This window comes from Python bivittatus, unplaced genomic scaffold, assembly GCF_059951505.1.
Source record: "Python bivittatus isolate LINGU-HERP-01145 unplaced genomic scaffold, Pbiv_v1 ctg000530_np1212, whole genome shotgun sequence".
NCBI classification, from domain to species: Eukaryota; Metazoa; Chordata; class Lepidosauria; order Squamata; family Pythonidae; genus Python; species Python bivittatus.
In genome coordinates this window covers 6,622,518-6,641,887 of record NW_028277085.1, presented here as the reverse complement: position 1 = coordinate 6,641,887, position 19,370 = coordinate 6,622,518, and the positions used below count along the sequence as shown (strand labels likewise).

General features: G+C 44.6%; 1 protein-coding gene across 5 annotated transcripts in view; it reads left to right on the top strand.

Annotated features, from left to right (window-relative positions):
* The window catches only part of AP3B2 (adaptor related protein complex 3 subunit beta 2), a 35,681-nt gene extending 20,794 nt beyond the window's left edge, over positions 1-14,887 (top strand). For 4 of the 5 annotated variants that reach the window (XM_088148505.1, XM_088148504.1, XM_088148503.1 and 1 more), the window contains 10 exons: positions 1,308-1,419; positions 2,713-2,893; positions 3,815-4,004; positions 4,233-4,308; positions 5,512-5,618; positions 6,891-7,122; positions 7,575-7,659; positions 9,442-9,539; positions 13,254-13,392; positions 14,433-14,887. In XM_088148505.1, the coding sequence (XP_088004631.1) occupies positions 1,308-1,419; positions 2,713-2,893; positions 3,815-4,004; positions 4,233-4,308; positions 5,512-5,618; positions 6,891-7,122; positions 7,575-7,659; positions 9,442-9,539; positions 13,254-13,392; positions 14,433-14,586 (1,374 nt within the window). In that variant the 3' untranslated portion in view covers positions 14,587-14,887. The other variant, XM_088148506.1, reaches the window with a different exon arrangement.
* Positions 14,888-19,370: the final 4,483 nt, after the last annotated feature.

Here is a 19,370-nt window from a genome sequence, read left to right as displayed (position 1 = left end):
TTTCAGAAATGAGACCTCAGGTGGTCAAACACTATGGCTATACAGTATTTTGGGGTTTGGATCAGGAGAAACTCCTGACTCAACCATCAAACTATGGTGGATTTGGAAAATCTGTAGTGGTAGGCTTGGCCTACCTCCCTGGGTTCTAATGAGGATAGGATGGGATGCTTTGAATGATCTAATACTATGCAAGTGGGAGAGAAGAAAACGCACAAGATATATTCACCCAAGGAGAGTCTTTCAACAGTGGCCACAGCTCAAAACACACCCTTGACAGTGAAAAGGACCAGGCTAGGAGGTGATGGGAAGAGATCTGGGTTGAATTCCTTGGAGGGATGTTAGATGGAGTCCAAATGTAGCAAGGATGAGGAATCTGTAACCCTCCAGATGGTCCTGAACCCCAGCACCCAACAGCCCTGCCAACATGGCCATTGGAAAACGATCCTGGGAATTGCTGTTCAGCAGCATCAGGAGAATCCCAGGCTTCTCTTCCTTGATACATAATTTGAACTGGACTTTGAACACGCCTTCTTTTCAGGTACAAGGAAATCTCATTTTAATGGACTAGTTGGAGGGAGGAGCTACCAGTTATTCACAAATGTCCATTAAATGCAAGAGGGTTTGCATAATGACCATTACTCAGTGCAGATTTTGTTGAGGAAATTTGGTCTGTTGCATGCAATGTCTATTGTATTGCAGGCCACTAAATTGAAATTTCACTGTATTATTGCTGTTCAGAGATCCTGTCATGAGCTATTAGTGCACGGCTGCTGTACCAATATGCAGAAATATGCGGTGTTCTCTGCCTCACCTCTTGGATTCACCTTAGTTCACTCTTGAGGGCTGCATCCTGTAGAACCATGAACTTCCTCTAGACACCTGTTATAAGGATGCGTGCATGCTTCCTCTCGTGTGCATGTGGCGTACAGGCATGCACTGCCAGCTGCAACAAAATAGATGCCACTGAATCAATCTATCCATCTGCCTGTCTGTCTGTCTGTCTATCAAATGTGTCACTGCCCATCTCATTAGAAAACCACTCTGGGTGGTTTACAGGAAAGATAAATATTAATTAAAAATACAATGTAACAATTAGTCCTAAATAAATAGTAAATACTATGCTATTAACCTGCACACTGACTCATTTTGGTCACTTGCACCAAGGTAACTTCTGTGCAGGAAATCCATTGTGTGGAGCTGAGCTCTTCAAATCTGTTTTCTTTGCTCCTGGGCATAGTAGGCTTTTGATGTGCTCAGTTCCATCTTTGCAATGAGGTACATGCTTCCTACATCATTGTTCCATCCAGGTCCCAGAATGGACCAAGTGCACCAGCCGTGAAAAGAGGAAGGAGAAGGTGGAGAAACCATTCTATTCTGATTCAGAGGGAGAATCCGGGGCAACTGAATCTGCTGACAGCGGTGAGAATGGAGTGGTGGAGGTGGTCTTGAATGGGGTACAGAAAACCATGGGCTTTGTATACAAGAGTTCCAAGGTCCGTTCCCAGAATCTCTTCTTCAAGGAATTGGGAAGTGACTGAGATATTTGCAAAGCTGCCACCAGTCAGAGCAGGAACCGTTTGGGTCAGTGAGCAAACATTCTGATACGGCATCTGGGAGGTTACTTATTTAACACAGGGCACTGTATTAGGGACACCAGAGACTGCTGTTCCTTAAGACAGTGCAGGCTTCTGACCCTGCTTTTTCATAGACCCTGGTTTCTATGGTTGGTGGTTCACACATCATCCAAGCCATCATTTGGAGAATAAACCATCATGGCTAGATCCACACATTGCACTCAGCTGTAAACCATGATTTGCAAGCTTCAGTGGCTGGGTTCACCCAAGATGACAAACAAAACGAAACAAGCCACATTATGGCTTGGCACAGTTGGTGAACCCAAGTAAAAAATGTCATTGAAGGCTTTATAGTAGTCTTAGGAGCAGAGGTGTCTTCGAGATATAGTCAGAAAAGTCAAGATGGTATGATCAAAACTCCACCATTATTTTCTGCGTTTGTGCATTGCACACCTTGTGGACACTGCTGGGAACTTCAGTGTTTGTAAGAATGTGGAAAGTCTAGAAATGCAGTTGCAGGCACTGGCAACACCATCCCCAAAGAGGCCAGCCTGGCATCGTTTCTGTGTAGGTTAGCTTTGAGCTGGAGTTTAGAATCGAAGTTTGAATTTGCATCAGGCTGTTTTTGATTCCCCCCGCCTCCACTTTGGACTCTTCTTTCAATTTGCATTAATCATCTTATTAGTTGTTGCTTTGTGTCTAAGTATTTTTATTTGTAAGCTGCCTTTTGAATGTTGCTCTTTGATGGGAAGGACAGTTACATAAACAATAAAAATAAAGGATAATGATCGGAGGTAGGCACCTGCACAATGTAATGGATGGGAGGGTGTATTAATGTAGAGGGCATCGGAAATGGCCTTGAAGGACAGGAGGAAGAGCCACTACCAAGGCAACAGTCAGATAAGAGGGGATTGAACCCAGGCCAAGAAAGTAACCAAGAAAAGAAGAGAGAAGACCCTTCCTAGTTTACATGAAGAGAAAGGGAGGGAGAGGGAAGCACATTCAGACTTGCAAGATTCTGTTCCTATAGCTGTTACAGTAAAAGTAGTCCTGACCTATAGGGCATTGGTTTCTTAAGTCTCGTCTACCTTGTAGGGCTGACAATTATAAACTCCTTACCTCTCCTTTTTGCTATCAGAGCCTGAGACCATGAGTGGATCTGAAAGTGGAAGTGAGAGTGGATCTGGTTCTGGCAGCGAAGAAGAGGAGGAGGAAGAGAGTGAAGACCAGTCGGAAGAGCAGGAGGAGGAGGAAGAGGAGGAGAAGAAGAAGAAGAAGAAGGAAGCTCCTAGGAAAGGTCTGCTGGAGACCGCTGGCAGGTAGAATGGCCAACTGAGACTGGCATTGGCTGCACACAAACAGGGATCATTTGGGGAGTCACCTCTGACAGCTGGGCTGAGCCACCAAGGCAGAAAATGCAGGTGGATTGCATTAGTGCAAGACCACTCACAGAAAATGGCAGCCCGGAATGTTCCTTTTTAGGGTGCCAACTGTGGGGAAGCTGGGAAAGGAAGGGGAAATCCCAACATAAACATTCAAGAGATCCAGGTAATTTTATCTCATAAAAGGCAACTCAGCCCAGGTGGGGAGAAACCAGGGAAGAAGGCATTTCCCAATATTAAAGAAACTCTGCCCTAATGAACTCACCATAACTAAGGCTAGGAAACTCCTACAATTTCCTATGATTTTGTATTTGCCCCAAACAAGATTAAAAATACCTTGCTGGAATCTGTGTTTTCTTGGCCTTCCCAGTTGCGTGGAACTTCACAATCAGCTAGATATGGTGTCTTCCAGGTCATGTTTCCCTCATCCACTTTCCATCTGGTATTTTCCCAATACAGTAGATAGTATCTATAGATGTGCAGTGCTGAGTTTTGTAAAAAAAAAAATTTTTTTTTTAGTTTAAAAAATACAATATATGCCAGCTTGCAAGTGAATTGCTGGAGACAGGAGTGTCCACAGGGAGGAGGTCAAAATCAAGATGGCATCCGCCACCAAGCAGTTGAAGCCCTACCTTTTTTTTTAATGTGTGTGGCAATACACATAAAAAAGAGGTGGGGCTTCAATCACATGGTTGTGGTCACCATTTTAACTTTTTTGACCCCCTTCTTGTAGGCTGGAGATCTGAGCTAGTGACACGGCAGCATGCAACTTGGGAAAGATGTCCACCATCCCAACAAAAGAAGTAAGGGATGACAGGAGATGACCTTAGTTTCAATTCTCTATTTCTTTCCTGAAAGTGCCAGTGAGGAGGAAGAGGAAGAAGAAGTAAAGGAAAGGAGCAAGAAAAAAACATCACCCCAGGGAGGAAAAGAAGACTCGGGCTCCTCATCTGAAGAGGACAGCCTCTCTGAAAGCAGTTCAACTGAATCTGAGTCTGAATCCGAACTGGAGGAATCTCATTCAGAGGAGTCAAAGAAGAAGAAGCTGGTAAGGGGCCCGAAGGGTGGACATGATGAAAAATGGGAGCTCCAGGTTCATGCAAGACCAATATCATTTAACTTTCTGACTGAGCACTTCTCTAATCTAATTTAGTTATTTGTTTAGGCTTGGAGAACCTCTACAGTTCCCAACACCACCAGGACTGGTCTGAGCTGTAGTTCCATCTCTGGCTTCTGCTTCCTAATTTTTGTTTTCGTTTCGGCCTTTCTCTTTCAGCTTTCCAGCAGCAAGCCTGCTCCTAAAGCACTTAAGAAAGGATCAAAGGAGATCTCTCTGCTTGATCTGGATGACTGTAAGCATCTCTCACACAGTCCTCCTTTTGGGCTGCCTCCTCAGTCTTTCTCTCCCCTTCCAGAGACTATGGCATTCTGTTTGATCCAGCCCCTGTGGCTATACTGTGTGCTCGGGCATCAGCTCCTTCTAAATGGCAGCAGGGGGCTGAGCTACCACAAGAAGTGGGTTGTGGGCAAAGCAAATGTCTGGTGGACTCCAAAGTTGCTAATGATGCTTTCTCCTCACATTTTATATAGAAATTTTTTAACTTGCAGTGGCTGCAGTTGCAGATAGCTAGCACTCCAAGATCTAACATACCATGGCTTAGGTGCAGAGCACCACCTTGATATGGTAGGAACTCCCTAGTTAACCCCTATCATTTCCTGGATCATCTGAGAAAACCCCCTTTTTTAAACTTTGTGCGATTGCTACCAGTCATTGTACCCACACAAAACTAGAAGAGCTGATTCACAATGCAGTACATTCTATATGTATATCCTATATTAGGGTGTTAATCCAGCAAGCTCTAGGAAAAAACCAGGATTATTCACTTGGGGTACCTTTTATTACTTTTTAATCCAGCTTTTCCTAGTCTGGACACATGGTAGATCTGTGGATTTCACTGTATGTCCAATAGCCATAAGGCTGGTTTCTTTGCTCTTCCATATCTATTTCTTTCTAATTGTGTTTCTTCACTTGTCTCCACTTGTCTTGCTCCCTTGAATGATGGGGGACTTCCTCCTCAGGGGGCTCCAAAGCTTAGTGGATCAACCACTCTTGATGCAGAGGCATTTAATTACACAGCCGTATGTATGCCCACAATTTCCTAGGGACCTATAACATATCCCAGTGTTTCTCAGCCTTGACAACTTTAAGATGTGTGGACTTCAACTCCCAGAATTCCCCAGCCAGCCATGGGAGCTGAAGTCCACACATCTTAATGTTGCCAAGGTTGAGAAACACTGACATATCCATTGCTGATCTCTACCTATTCTACTATGTCTTGGAGATGCTCGAATGTCCTCATGCGGTTTACAAATGACTTAGTCATTGCTCCCTAAAGCATATGATCTGTCCATGGTGCTGAAGTCTATGTAGTTTGCATCTTGTTCTAAGCTGTTTTCGACCTCAAGTCCTGTCCAATTCCCCTTCTTTTTCCCCTCAACTTTGAATCAGTCTAGAAGTATATTGATCCTTGGTTTTCTGCTTCTTCAACCCACAGTCACACCTCCACCTCTGCAGCCAGTGACCACCAGCCCAGTTCTCTCCACTAGCCTTGTGACTGACCTTGAGGGACTCACGTTGACCGACTCTTCTCTAACTGCAGCTGTAAGTGATCCCTGTTGTTCTTGTTTGGAAAGGTGGAAGTTAAAGACTATTAAGCAACAATCTCAAAGCAGAAAACATGGTGTCCATCCATTTATAGCCCCCTCAATATCCTTGTGAGATAGAACATGCTTTAAAATACTGACCAGAGGTGAACTGGATGGTTGACTGGGCCTTTGAATTTGGATCTCCCAGATTTACTCCAACATGCTGGAGTAAACACTAGTAAACACTCCAACATGCTGGAGTAAACACTAGGCGCTGCTGTTCTTTTGTTGATATGGCTGTAAGACAGCTTTTTGAATCTAAGTTATGATAATTCTGTGCCTGAATATTCGAGGTATTATGGTGGTTTTTCTGGCTTTGCTTGTTAGAAAATTGGTTTTTGGGAATGGAGTCTCTGAATTGAAATGGGCCAAGGAAAAGAGATATACAGTGGAACCTCGGTTTACGAACTTAATTCGTTCCGTGACTCTGGTCGTACCCCGAATTGGTTGCAACCCAAAGGAAATTTCCCCATAAGGTTCAATGTAATTACCGTTAATCCGTTCTGGTGTGGAGGACAGGGAGGCGGCTATTGCTTGGAGGGAAAGTCTCCCTCCCTACGACCACGTGTCAGGGGCGGAAAATGGCTGGGGACCACGTGTCGGGGCGGAAAAATGGCCGGGGACCACGTGTCGGGGCGGAAAATGGCCACGGACCATGTGTCAGGGGCGGGAAAATGGCCACGGACCACGTGTCAGGGGCGGAAAATGGCCGCGGACCACGTGTCGGGCGGAAAAATGGCCACGGACCGTGTCACGGGAGGGAAAATGGCCGCGTATCCTGCTCGTACCCCGAGGTGGAGTTCGCAAACCGAGGTAAATTTTTGCGGCCGGAGCTGGTCGTAACCCAAAAAGTTCATTAACAGAGGCGTTCGTAACCCGAGGTACCACTGTATCTCAGTGTTAAGCGGTTGTTTTTCCCAGATTCAATCCACAGCAAGTAAGACTGGGAAAAACATCTGTTTGAAACCCTAGTGAGCTGCTGATGGTCAGCGTGATGACTTCTTTTGTTTCTAGCTCCTGATTTGTAATTAGGTGCCACTATATCTCTAAAGGGAAATAGGATTCCCCCCAAACCAGCTGGGAATTGAGATAATTATTTTTATCCTTAGGAATTTAGTAATTTAATGCCTGATGAGGGCTCTCTTTAATTTTCACCTGTTTTCTTGCCCATCTTCCTCCTTCATGGAATCAACTTGTTTTTTCCTTCTTTCGGTCTTACACTCTGTAGATGATCAGTCCTGTCTTTGGAGCAGTGAAGACATATGAGCTGCTGCATCGGATGACTGGGGAAGGACTCTCAGTTGAATACTATTTCAGCCGGCAACCTTTTGCTCCTGACCCCCGCATGGTAGCTGTGCAGATCCAGATCTCTAATAACATGGCAGCTGAAGTGAAAAACATCCGTGTTACTGAGCCGAAGCTACTCTCAGGCATGCGTATCCAGGAGTTCAAGGAGATTGGTATGGGACATGTGTTTTGGGGGGCTCTTTCTGGGATAAGTGGTGAACAACATTGGGAAGGTGGCATTTTCAAGTGAGTCTAGTTGTTCCTGATCATTTGGCCGAGCCAGTGAGAGTGCCTTTCTATAACCTGTTGATTGGAACTACAGTTCCCAGGATTTCCAACCAGTGTGGAGTCATAATTCCAGCCTATATGAAAGACCCCACATTGGGGAAAACACTGTTATAGTCAATGTATACTCAATATACATTGTATACTGTATATATACTCAATTTATGGGTGAGAAGTACAACAGTCCAATGCATTTAGGATCACTCCTGGCCATTTGGCATATGTCACTGCATACTGTTTGAGAGCTGGAGAAACCTCTGTGCTGTCCTACTCTTCTGGTAGAGTTGTGAACAATTGTTCTCCTAACATCCTTCTTTGGCTCTTTCCCCTGTGCCTGCAGAGTCTCTGGCACCTGGTGAAACAGTCAGTGTGGTAATGGGCATAGACTTCTGCGACTCTACCCAGGTGGCCAGTTTCCAGTTGTGGTGAGTACCTGCTGTACCTCATTTTTCTGCAGTGTTGTGCTTTCCATAACATCCTGTACAATGGTCAGGACAGGCAGGACTGAAGAACAGAAGAATGAGTCCTTCTGCATCAGATCAAGAACTTCTCTCATCCTATGTTCTGTGTCATGCAGATGCTAACCAGATGGATTTAGGAAGTTTGTAAGAGGGGCAGAAAGGCAATGGCTGACTTCTAGTGCTGCCTCCAGCAGATTATTGTGATTCTGGAGGTAGCAAACAGCCATCCGGATTTGTAGCCATTGAAGGCCCAATCCTCCATGAGTTTGTCTAGCCCTGTTTTAAAACCATCTAAATTAATGGCCATCACCACCTCTGATGACAATGAACCCACAGTTACAGTCCAAGGTAGGGGTCAAGAACCATTCTGGGGCCAGTGGACACATTTGGAGTGTTGTGAGGATGTTACAGGCACTCTCAAAATGATCACTGTTAGAAGTACGCCCAGTCACAAAGTGCTTAGCTGATGGATTGATTATATACCATCAAGTTGGCATTGACTCTTTGCAACTATGTCGATGGATTTTCTCTAGGACAATCTGTTCCAAACCGGATGCTTCAAACCTTCCAGTGGGGCCCCCGTCACTGCTGTACCTGGGGACGTGCTGTATTTTCTAAAAATATTTATGGGATCTGTGTAGTCCCAAACACAAGTCAGGCTTGAGGCTGATATTTTGCTTTGAGCATGGAAGCCTCCCATAGATTTTTTCTTTTATTAAGAGTCTACAACGATTGGTTAAGGGAGCCACATACAAGGAAATTGTCATCCCTGGATGCCACACTGAAAATATTTGTAGCATAAGACCGTCACAGGAGCTCAGCTGCCCTTTTGTGCTAGGCTGTTTTTGAACTCGTCAGAATGTCCCATGCAGTCATTTTTTCAGCTTTCTCTGCCAGCGTTACATTTCTCTGGTCTTGGCAGCCCAGGGTTCATACGCTCGTCCTCTGAACGTGCTGAGTCACAAACTGAATCATAATAATCGTAGGGTCTTAAACATTGGGAAAACAAAGCATCAATAAAACAGCATTCATGACTAAGCACTCCCTTTAAGCTTACTGTTTAAATATTGCTTTTTATAAAATAGGCATCTGAAAAGGCTGTAGAAGAAGAACATGTTTAAAATCTCAGCTGGTAAGAGACCACCTGGGAAAATTAGATTTGTCTTGAAGAATTGCTTACACAGTGACTAAACCCTATGATTGTCTAGAAGCAGGCGTGAAGATCAAGTGCTGTAGAAAAACCAGCAATATACTGATGGAGGTGTGGAATTGCAGACATAATCTTGAAGCTAGTGTTTCTCTACTGTGGCAACTTCCAGATGTGTAGATTTCAGCTCCCAGAATTCTCAGCCAAGGTGGCCATGCTGGCTGGGGAATGCTGGCTGTTAGTTCGTACATCTGCATGTTGCCCAGGTTTTAAAACACTGGCTTAAATAAAATGTCCTTACTGGATCTCGGAAAGGAATATGCAGAGAGTTTTCTCTTGTTAAGCGTTCTCTCTTTTTAAAATACTTTTTTATATTTTTAATTTTTAATTTTATATTTTTTATATTTTTAAAATAGTTTGGAGGATTTGTAAGCATGGGGGCAGGAAACCAGTAAAAAGAAAAGGAAGGGAAAACATAGCCGTTCAAAGAGACAAATTGCAGTGTGTTAGAGCAGATAGTGGGTGAACTTGCAAATACTCCCATTTCTCTGGGCACAGTAGTTCCTAGCTCATTTTGGCTGCTGTGTTTCTCTCCTTAGCACAAACACTCGCCAGTTTTACCTGTCCATCCAATCACCAGTTGGGGAGCTTATGGCTCCAGTGTTCATGAGTGAAAATGAATTCAAGAAAGAGCAAGGTAAGTGAGTTGGAGGTAGGGGAAATGGGGCGAGGCCAGGGTTTCATGAACCTCACCCAGACAGGATCCCAGGCTAGCTTAGAAGAGAGGAGCTGCCTCTGTAAAAGGAGATCCACATTGACTTATTCGTGGCTTTCCCCTGCTTGTTCAGCCTCATGAAGTCTTCCTGTGGGCAGCCCATCCAGAACCAAGGGCCCGAGCAGCACCTTGAAGTGGGGGTGACTATTTCTCACCACTCTGAAGTTTGCTCATTGTTCAGACTTCCTTGGGAGAAAATTGCATGGAGTGCAGTGCAACTTACATCTGAGTAAACATGTATATGAGGTAGAGGTGTCTGCAGGATATGGTCAGAAAAGTCAAGATGGTGGCCACGATGGTGCAGTCAAAGCTCTGCCTGTTTTTTATATGCTTTGCACCTTTTTCTTTACCATATTCTACAGACAGCCCTGATAGAATAGACCCCCTTTCTTTGTTGAGCCCTATACATCCGTCCTCCAGCTGCCCTTGCCACCTTCTCTTTCTCCTAAGCTTCTTGTGAATTTGCTCTGGGCATCGCCCTTCTCTGGCCAGTAGAGATGTGGGGGAGAAGCCTCCCTCCCCAGAAGGAGAATATCCTTCAAGACCTCTCACTTTGCACCCTGCCCGGCTGGCCTTGGCTGCAGGGAGAGCATCTGCTGGCCTCTGATGCTAACGGTTGTGCTTCGTTCTTCTCTGCCACCTTGTGCATTTTCCCATTTTTTCGCAGAGCATCTGTTAAGGATGGGTGTGGGTAAGTGCCAGCCACAGATGCTACAGCTCTCTGCTCTTCAGCCACAGTGCTAGCCCTGCTTCCCCAGATGGTCTCTCTTTCTCTCTCTTTCTAGCTGTCCAAACGGCACTGCTTCTTTCCTACCCTCCCTTTCCGGCCCTGAGACAGGCACTGCTTTGAAAACAGGCTGACCTGACCCTCTCCCTGGTACTAGAACAGCTTCTGTCATGGACACCCTTTCTCTCTCTCACTGAAGGCCCGACCCTTCCCTCTGTTGCTTCTGCCCTCTCAATACAAGGAGGAACTTGGGTTCATGAGGTGGAACCAGGGGAAGGCAAGGTGGCACCTGACTTATCCTTCCCAATCTGGCTGCAGGCTCAGTTGGGGAGTCCAAAACACATCCCAAGTGAGGGCCAATTAAAAGACTCCGGGAGCAGTGGGAAAGCTGAAAGAGGGAGCCGTTGTGCTGTTGTGTGAGGCACAAATAGGAATCTGGAGGAGGAAGGATATTTTAGCATGGATGCTAAGACACGTTCCTGGCTGCTGGGTTGTCCTTCAGCAGCTGCAGTGTTATTTTCTGGTGGGAATTCCATCTGGCTGGGCCAAGTAGCAAGAGAGCTATAAAAGGGCCCTGGTACTTTCTTCCCCCTTACAGCAGATGAATAGAGAAATAGCAACACAGCAGTGGGTTGGTTAGTGCCTTGCATATTGTCGGGTCACTTAATAGACCGAGAGGACCACCTCTGCCTGAATGAACCCAGTCTGGGGATACACCAGTGTGGGACAGGGGATCCCGGCGCACAAAGATCAGAATTCTTACAGAGGAGGGCCCAATAAAAACTGAACACAAAACTGAGCTTCAGCTGTGCCTTTCCTCTAGAGTTAGGTAAGTGAACAAGGACTGGCCCTTCTGTTGGTCACCCAGAATGGGGAGGCTAGTATTGTGACCTAGGAGACACCCGAAGCACAGGACAGAGTCCCCACTCCCCGGGGTTGCAGTGGAAAAATTGCATTGGTAGAGCAGGAAGTGTTAGAGGCTATCTGCCCAAAGCCCTGGATCTAGGGGAAAAAGTGTCTTCTACAGATCAATGCCTTTATCAGGAGGGGAGCTCCTGCTGCTCCTGGTTTTTGTCTGAACAATGGAACAGACTTTGGTTGAAATTCCTCTTTCTGGCCAAGCAAGGGAATGAGTTTCTTAACATTCTTGACTGGAATTTGATATCTACCAGGATGGACGCTGGGGAAGTGATTGTGGAGCAAAGTCTGCTGTTGTCCTGCGTTAGAACATCAAGCTTCACTGGAAGGGTTTGATATTTGGAGGTTGGAAAAGGACACACAGAACTAGTTCACTCAATGTACCATGCCATAATATGGTTGCTTTGTTTTTGGAGTAACGTGTTGCCTGACGTCAGCCAGTTCTGGTTTGTCAATGTATCATGGCCTAGTGGGCTGTGTGAATCTGGTCTAAGGCTTCTAGCATGGTTGTCCCTTAAGTTCTGTCTGCCTACCTCTGCATGTATTTTATACCCTGCTTCTCACCCGCAAGCAAAGGCAGGTAGAATTCCACGGGAGGTGGGCTTTGAGCCTCTTGTTGTATCTCCATCCCTTTCAATCTTCCTTCCTCCTTTGTCTTGGACAGATCCCTTGGCATTCCTTGGTCTGCTGTTTGAACACTAGTCTTTCTGCATGCCCTAGTGAAGCAACTCTTGGCATGAGCACTTTTACCCTTCAGACCCCAGCTTTTCCAATTCACTGATCAGCACTCTGGTTTCTGCAAAGGTGGCTCCAGTAATTAACTGTGAGAAATTAACCGTTTCTCAAGATGGCCATTCCTATGGCCGATAAAAAGATTAATTCTGGAGGTGGGGGTTGATATTAAAAAGTTCCTGGCTTATGAGGGTCAAATGCACAACTCTCTAGTAAATCCAATACATTCTTGTACTCAACAAGAGTTTGCATGTACAGAAATTCTTATGATTTGCTTTGGTTCCACTTCACTTTGGAGAGCTTTAATCAGTATCTTTCACTTAGCTAAACCACAGAGAAGCACCATTTTGGATTCTGTATATAACACAGCAAGGAGTAAGCTAGAATTGCTTGTTTGTAGATTTACATCTGTCTTTCCTTCAGAAGCTTAAGAGAGGTTGACCTGGTTCCAATAATGACAACCTTGTGAGAAAGGTTGGACCGAAGGATACTGATTGACCCAAAGTGAGCTTTCATAGCTAAGGGTGGATTTCAACCAGGGTCTCCCCAGTCCTAGTTTGACACAGAAACAAGATAGTATCAATTTTGAAATACAACAGTACATGGAGGGGGTTGAAGCAGAAGAGGGTACATTTCTGGGATAACTTCACAGTTCCCAGTGGTGGAAGAAGAATGTCTAAGGTCATCCTTCTATGATATCTACCATCCCTTAGGAATGATAGCCCTCATAAGTCTGCTGTGATTTTCTTTGAGGGATGGACAAGAGATCTTCAGAAAAGCATTGCCCTGAAAAATCTAAATGGCTGATAAATATTGTTCCAAATCACAGGAATCAATTGCCTTTTTGTGAATGCAGGAACCGAGAGAGATAAGTGGGCAAGCAAATTATCTTTAAATCTTTAATTTTGACCTTTCACAGAAGGAGTGAGAAGAAACTACACATCAAAGGGGCATAGAAAACATTTTGTCAGGGAATGTTTCAACTTGCAAAAGAGTAGTAGGGCATTCCCAAAGTCTGACTGAAGCAGTCCATTTTGAAATTGGATTTTTTCTGAAACGCTGTTCCAGAGTTAGAACATTTTTGATGGAAGGTTTTGCACCCTGCTACTTCATAGTTGGGTTCTCCCATTCTGGAATGACACCATAATGGAGTTGCCACTTCTTCATTGCATTTTCCCCCAAGTCCTGCTCTATCCTTTTCCCATGAGATTTTTATCTTTGCCTGGATTGCTATTGTTTTTTTCTCTTCTAACCTCCAGGGAAGTTAACAGGGATGAGTGAAATCACAGAGAAGCTGACTCTACCAGATACATGCCAGAGCGACCATGTGATTGTGCAAAAAGTTACAGCCGCTGCTAATGTTAGCCGTGTGCCCTGTGGCTTGGACAAAGAGTACAGGTGAAGAAATGGCTCCTTTGATAGCCTGTGTTTTCCTAGTCCCATCCTTCTTTCTTGGATCCCCTCTTGGAAGGAGAGATTCCTTGGATCTCAGTGGCAGATCCTCTCTTTGGAAGTAAATCTGGATATCTCACTCTTTTGCTAATGGGTTTGAACCAAAGTAGCCTTTAACTTGATACTTCCCAACTCTCAGAACTCCCAACTGGCATTCTGGGAGTTGTAGTCCCAACATATCCAGAGATCAAGTTGGGAATCCTACTTGGTAAATATCGTCTAATGCATCTAAGTGCTCCCCTGTAATTTCTAGCTGTGTTGGGACAAAGGAAGCGGGGGACACAGAACAGCTACATATAGCCAGCACTCACTATAATGCCACACTCTGGTAAGAGGGTTAGAGTTAGGCCAAGTAAATTGTCCAATTTGAGCTCTTCTACGTCAAGGGTGTTATGCAAACATTTTCAGTCCAAAGACTACACCTGATCTTTGACATGCCAGGAGCTGCATTCTAAAGAAGTGGATAGGGTCGTAATTTACATACATTCAAATTGATTTAAGAGAATTTAAATATTCTTGTAAGTTAAAATTATATCAATAGAGTTAATACGCTTGCTCCCCATGGATTTAATAATTCTTCTTTGGGGCTATGATTTCTATATCTTTGCCCTGAAGGTACATTTTCATTCTCCTATTGAACCAAGAGTTTCAAGAGTTTTAAGGTTTTAAGGAGGAGTTGAAATATCCTGGAGTGCTTTATGCCTAAATGGCCCAGTTCCTTGAAGAGAATATGCAAGGTGGGTCTGTTTATTTCTTTGGGTCATATGACAAGGTTTCTGGACTTAGAGGGCTTCGGATCTTGCTTGGAAACTCCATCTCCTTTCTCCAACCATTTCTGTCTTTTTACTCTTGGTGGTTTCTACCTTGGAGATTCTGGGAGTGGAAGTCCAACACATCCAGAAAGCTGTTCCTTGGGGAGTTATTCTAATGCTTACAGCCACTCTTAGCTTTTTGTTGGTGTTTTCTTGGTGCTTTCCCCTGGACAGATTTGCTGCTAAAACAGTGAGTGGTGGATGTCTCATCCTGATCACGTTGGAGAAGAAGTCGGACAACTTGGCACAGCTTACCATCAACAGTGAGAAGATGTTGATTGGTACCATGTTGGTGAAAGACATCATTCACTCCCTGACACAGGAGTGACCAAGGTGGATTGGACTCCATCTCTCATTCCCAGGATTACCAGTCATCTTAGCCAATGTTTCTGTTGGTTATGCTTATAGTCCATGTGGAAAGCAGTGCTTAGAAGAGGATGAAGCTGTGTTTGTGTGTATGTGCGTGCGTATGTTTAGAACACGGGGAAGATTCCTGTGACTCAACTGCCTTTGTTGTGTAATGTCCTCTCCCTTCCCTCCACTTTTCTGTTCTACAGCTCTATTTATTATGAGCAGAGACAGTTCAATAAAATTGCTTCCTGGAATTGGCTTCTGTTTACTGGCTCTTTTGGGTGGTAGCAAAAATTGTTTGGGAGGACAGGATTAAGCCAGCTTCTTTTTACTCCATGATTCACCTGCCTGACTGTTGTTCAGGGGGGAGAGAGATTCATGTAAGCACTGTCTTTTTTTTGCCAGTAACATACTGAAAAAGGAATACTTGGTGTGTGTAGATTTAGAGAGACTCGTCTGCCCACATCTACGTATTGGTACTCCACATTCTCACTACTTCAGAAATTAGTTTTATCTGCAAAAAAACCAAAAGAAAACATTTTGCCTGTTCCTGTGCCTTTGGGATCTGGGCTGTAGCGAAGCCAATTGAGATCCCTCCCTTTTTCATTGCCTCTGCCAGTGGCGGCATTCTCTCTTCCATGTCTTTTCAGTTTCTTGCCTCTCTAGACGTTTCAACTCTTTTTGGCAAAGCATGTTTTCTTTCTCTTGAGGCTACTGTGCCTTCCCCTGTTCCTTGTCTGTCTTCACAAACATGGGCCTGTTGCTCAGTGCTTCCACAAGAAAGCAACAGAAAACCCAGGTTGGCAGAACTGTTTGGTAGCAGTTTCTAACCCTTTTCCAAGAAATTCAGTGTTAGGAGAATATATATATGCACACATATACTCACACACACATATACAGGCATACTGTACATATGTATGTACCCTTGCTGTTTTTAGGAAGATAGAAAAAGTGTAGATGAGGTGCTTGGGTGCCTACAGGCAGCATTTCCTACTAATGGCAGCGAAAGTCCCAGTCCCTCCTTTCACTTTTGGAACTGAGTGTCAAGGGCTAAACAAGGAGCCTCCAGCAGAGCGACTAGAATTAAAAATTAAAGGGATGGAATAATTTGGGATGGAACTGAAGTGAGGGAATGCTGGGCGGTGTTTTTTAAAGTTTGTACGGAACAATAGTGATACCTTGAAGACTCAAATGGAAACATGCTATAAATAAATGATGGAGACCAAGAAAAAAATGAAGTCATAAATGCTATGAGAATGCTGAAAAATTCTAAGGCTGCAGACATAGATGGTGTAACAGGAGAAATGTTAAAATTTGGATGTGGTTTGCTTATGGAATGGCTGTGCAACTTATTTAACACAGGAGGACTGCATCGGTACCTGATGGTTGGAAGACAGCGAAGGGAAAGGTAATAAGCAAGTGCAGAAACAACAGGGATTAATTTGTGGAGGGTGTTTGGGAACGTTTTTGTGATGGAACGGCATGGGACTGGAAGGGGGGTAAAGAACGTGATCTCGTCTCCAGAGCAATGCACTGGAGATAAGAGGCGAAAGCTGACGCACCCCTAACATTCCAGGAGAGAGTGAATTCCTGTTCCTGGGAACTAGCCGGCAGTCTGAGAAGATTCTGTAAACAAGCACTAGCTAACAAACCTTGCTGATTGAACCTGCACGGTCTCCAGGAGTTCCTTGGGCGAGGCCTGACAGTTTTTGCCAGAAATGCAGTGCAGCTTTCCCCCAGGCAAATGATCAGACCCTGCAGTTTAGCAAGTCATTGAAAGATGATGGTGTGTCTCTTGTTTTAGAGAAAGCATATAGTAAAGTGGACAGGCTTGAAGTATGGAACTTTTTGATGTATGGCGGAAGCAAGGTGCTTTGCAAAAATAGAAATATACAGAAATATATAATGGATGGTGTAAATTCGTTTTAGCTCTGTTTCCTTTTCTTTTTCTTCTCTCAGGCCTCTTATTTCCTGGGGTTAATATTTATTATTTCTCTTCCATGCTTTGCATAACTGCTCTTACCCCCAAGGGAACAGCATAATTAGTATGTATGGATGCATGTTTGTGATTGCTTTTTGTCTGGAACACTTTGGTCCCCAGCTGTGGGCAGACTGTAATTCTAGGTTTCCACATAGTTTCTTATGGACAGTTAGCATTCTTAAAGAGAACCAGTTTCTGCCTCCTCAATCTCACTCTGTCTTATTGAGGAGGAGTCTGTGCTGTTAATGTTTTCCTCAAACACAGAATATCGCTGGAAGGAAGGATGCTTTGGGAGCAAGACATAAGGTAGAGCTGGGAATATTGACAGGATGTCATGGATCAGTCACAAAACATCAAATACCAGAAGGAAGAGAGGCACCACGCTGTTATTGCTCACCGTACAGTACTATTTTCTAAGAATGCCTTTGGGAGGTCTGTAGGTCATTGCTGGAAATGCCGATTAGGCTTTGAGCAGGTGTTTTGTTCTGTAGCATGCTGGCTTCCAATTATTATTTAAATCAAAAGAAGCTACAAAAAGAGAGCAAGACCAAGTTGGTGGGCCCATTGTCATCCTTGAGTGCTGTGTTGGGGACAGAGATCCTATCTTTGGGGACTGTGTATTTCACTAAAGACAAAAGCTGTGGAGAAAAAAACCCCATAGAAACAAGATGGGAAGGAGCCCTTTGGCGGGACTGGTCCAGGGAAGGATGGTAGGAGGCCTGGATGCTGAGTCCCACAAACAACATTTGGGAAAAATGGGGTTATGTTGAGATGATTAGGAAAAAAGCAAGTGGCTGCCCTCCAACATCTCCAGTGCTTTCATGCAGAAGTGAAGCCACCTCGTTTTCTGTTGCAAAAAGCAGGACTTACCCTTACATAGAAACTGATATGCCAACACAATTTAGAGGGAAACACAAGCAGTGAATAGGAAGTGCAAGTCCCATGATTTGTGTGTAACAGCAAGTGATCCAGCATGAGAGATCAGTAATAATGCCAACTTACAAATTTACCCAATTGTGCCAAAGAGAGAGAGCTTAAAATATTTCCGAACATGGTTACATTTCTCTTACTGTCTCTAATGATCAAAATATTAAATAACCCGTTGGCCAGGACTTTTGCCATAGACCCTTATGAATGAGCCCGGCTGACTGAAATACATCTGAGTGAACTAGGGGGATAAACGTGGGTCAACGTGCAATGATCACAGAAACACCAGCTTTGCAACTCAGAAAACTCTTAATGCCAGAGCCAGCCAATATATAGGGGGAGCATATATTATGCAACACATATTACATTTTGGATCCTTCCTTATATTCCAGTTCAGTCTAATGGCTAGAAGCAACTATGAATCTAAGTTTCTTAATCTAACCAACATCTAGGTGGTGGTTGAATGCCTAACAGATCTCTCTTCTTGCATTATGCAAGCCAGTCTGCTCTCAGAACACCAAGGCCCATTCATATGTAGCACTCTCAATTTGGTTGTGCAAGCGTGTGAACTGACCATGATTACATCAAGCCATCTGTGTATGGTGTGTTTGTTGTCAACTTTCAACATTAGCTGCCCATGCAACCAACTGGGCCACCATGCTCTAAGTCCCAAAGATGAGGATAGATAAAATTTTGTCTCAATTGTGCTTAGTTTTCCCCTAAAACTCAAATCCAAAAAGTCTTTTCAGTGAAGGCTGGATTCATACAAGGTAAAATGAAAATCTACGGAATCACAAAGCGGCTGTACAAAGCCCTTCATAGCAAACCATGGTTGACTCAGCCCGTTTCTGGCTTCTCTCGACCACCTGAAAAGGCTGCACGTTGGCTAGTTTGCCTAAGGCAGAAATAATGATAGAACTTGAGATCTGCTCACCGCAAAGGTGTTTGCACCAGAATTGGGAATATCAAGGGAGGCTCAGAGGCTTATTCATTTTAACTATTGAGCTGTGACAATTAGAAGCTCCTGGCTCACCAAGGCTGCGTAATTTCTAGACTCAAAGGCCTGCAGGCTGCAACTGCGAAAAACTGCTAAAGCCACACAGCCTTTCAGAAATGCCAGCCTTGGTTTCACATCAAGGGAAGTAAAAATAGAGGAAACTAATTGAAACTCTGCAGCTCCTTCTGCTTCAGGTGTTGAATTTCCAGCTACCCTTCAGCTCCATTTCCAAGATCACGCTTACTCACGGTAACTTGAGACACCCTTTGTTTACTCAAGTTACCCACTTCCTGCGGTCACCCCAAGATCCTTGGTTAAAATGTCACGATCTAGTTGCTAGTTCAGCATGTTGTAGGAACGCAGCTCTCCTTCAGTTCGTGCTTGGCTGAGTGCCAATGTCTTCGGATTATCTAGCGGGCGAGTAAAATGGGGTGGGGGGCCCGTGGTCCCCCTCATAATCACCCATAGCCTGTAATTTTTGGCTTGTGCATTGCACTAAACGACCATGGAGTTTGTCTGTGAATCAGAATGGCCTGTAAACCCACCCCGGTTCATAACCCATGCTGTATGCAGCAAACCAGGGTTTAAATAAGCCATGACTTGGCATGAGACCTGTTCCCCCCTCCTGTTTCTTCCAGAAACTCTCCTGCCCTTGTGGACAATACGGAAGAAATCGTTCTTTCTATTTCTCATTTATCTTCCCGTAAGTGTAGCTGTGATTTGCTTTCTTTTCACAGCGCGCCGGGCTCGGCTTGCCGCTAAGTGAGCCCCGCTGCAGCCAGGCGGGTCCCGTCCCCGCGGCCGCTTTCGGGCCGGTTCTTCCGCCCCACCGAAGCGGCGCCTTTCCTCGAGCTGG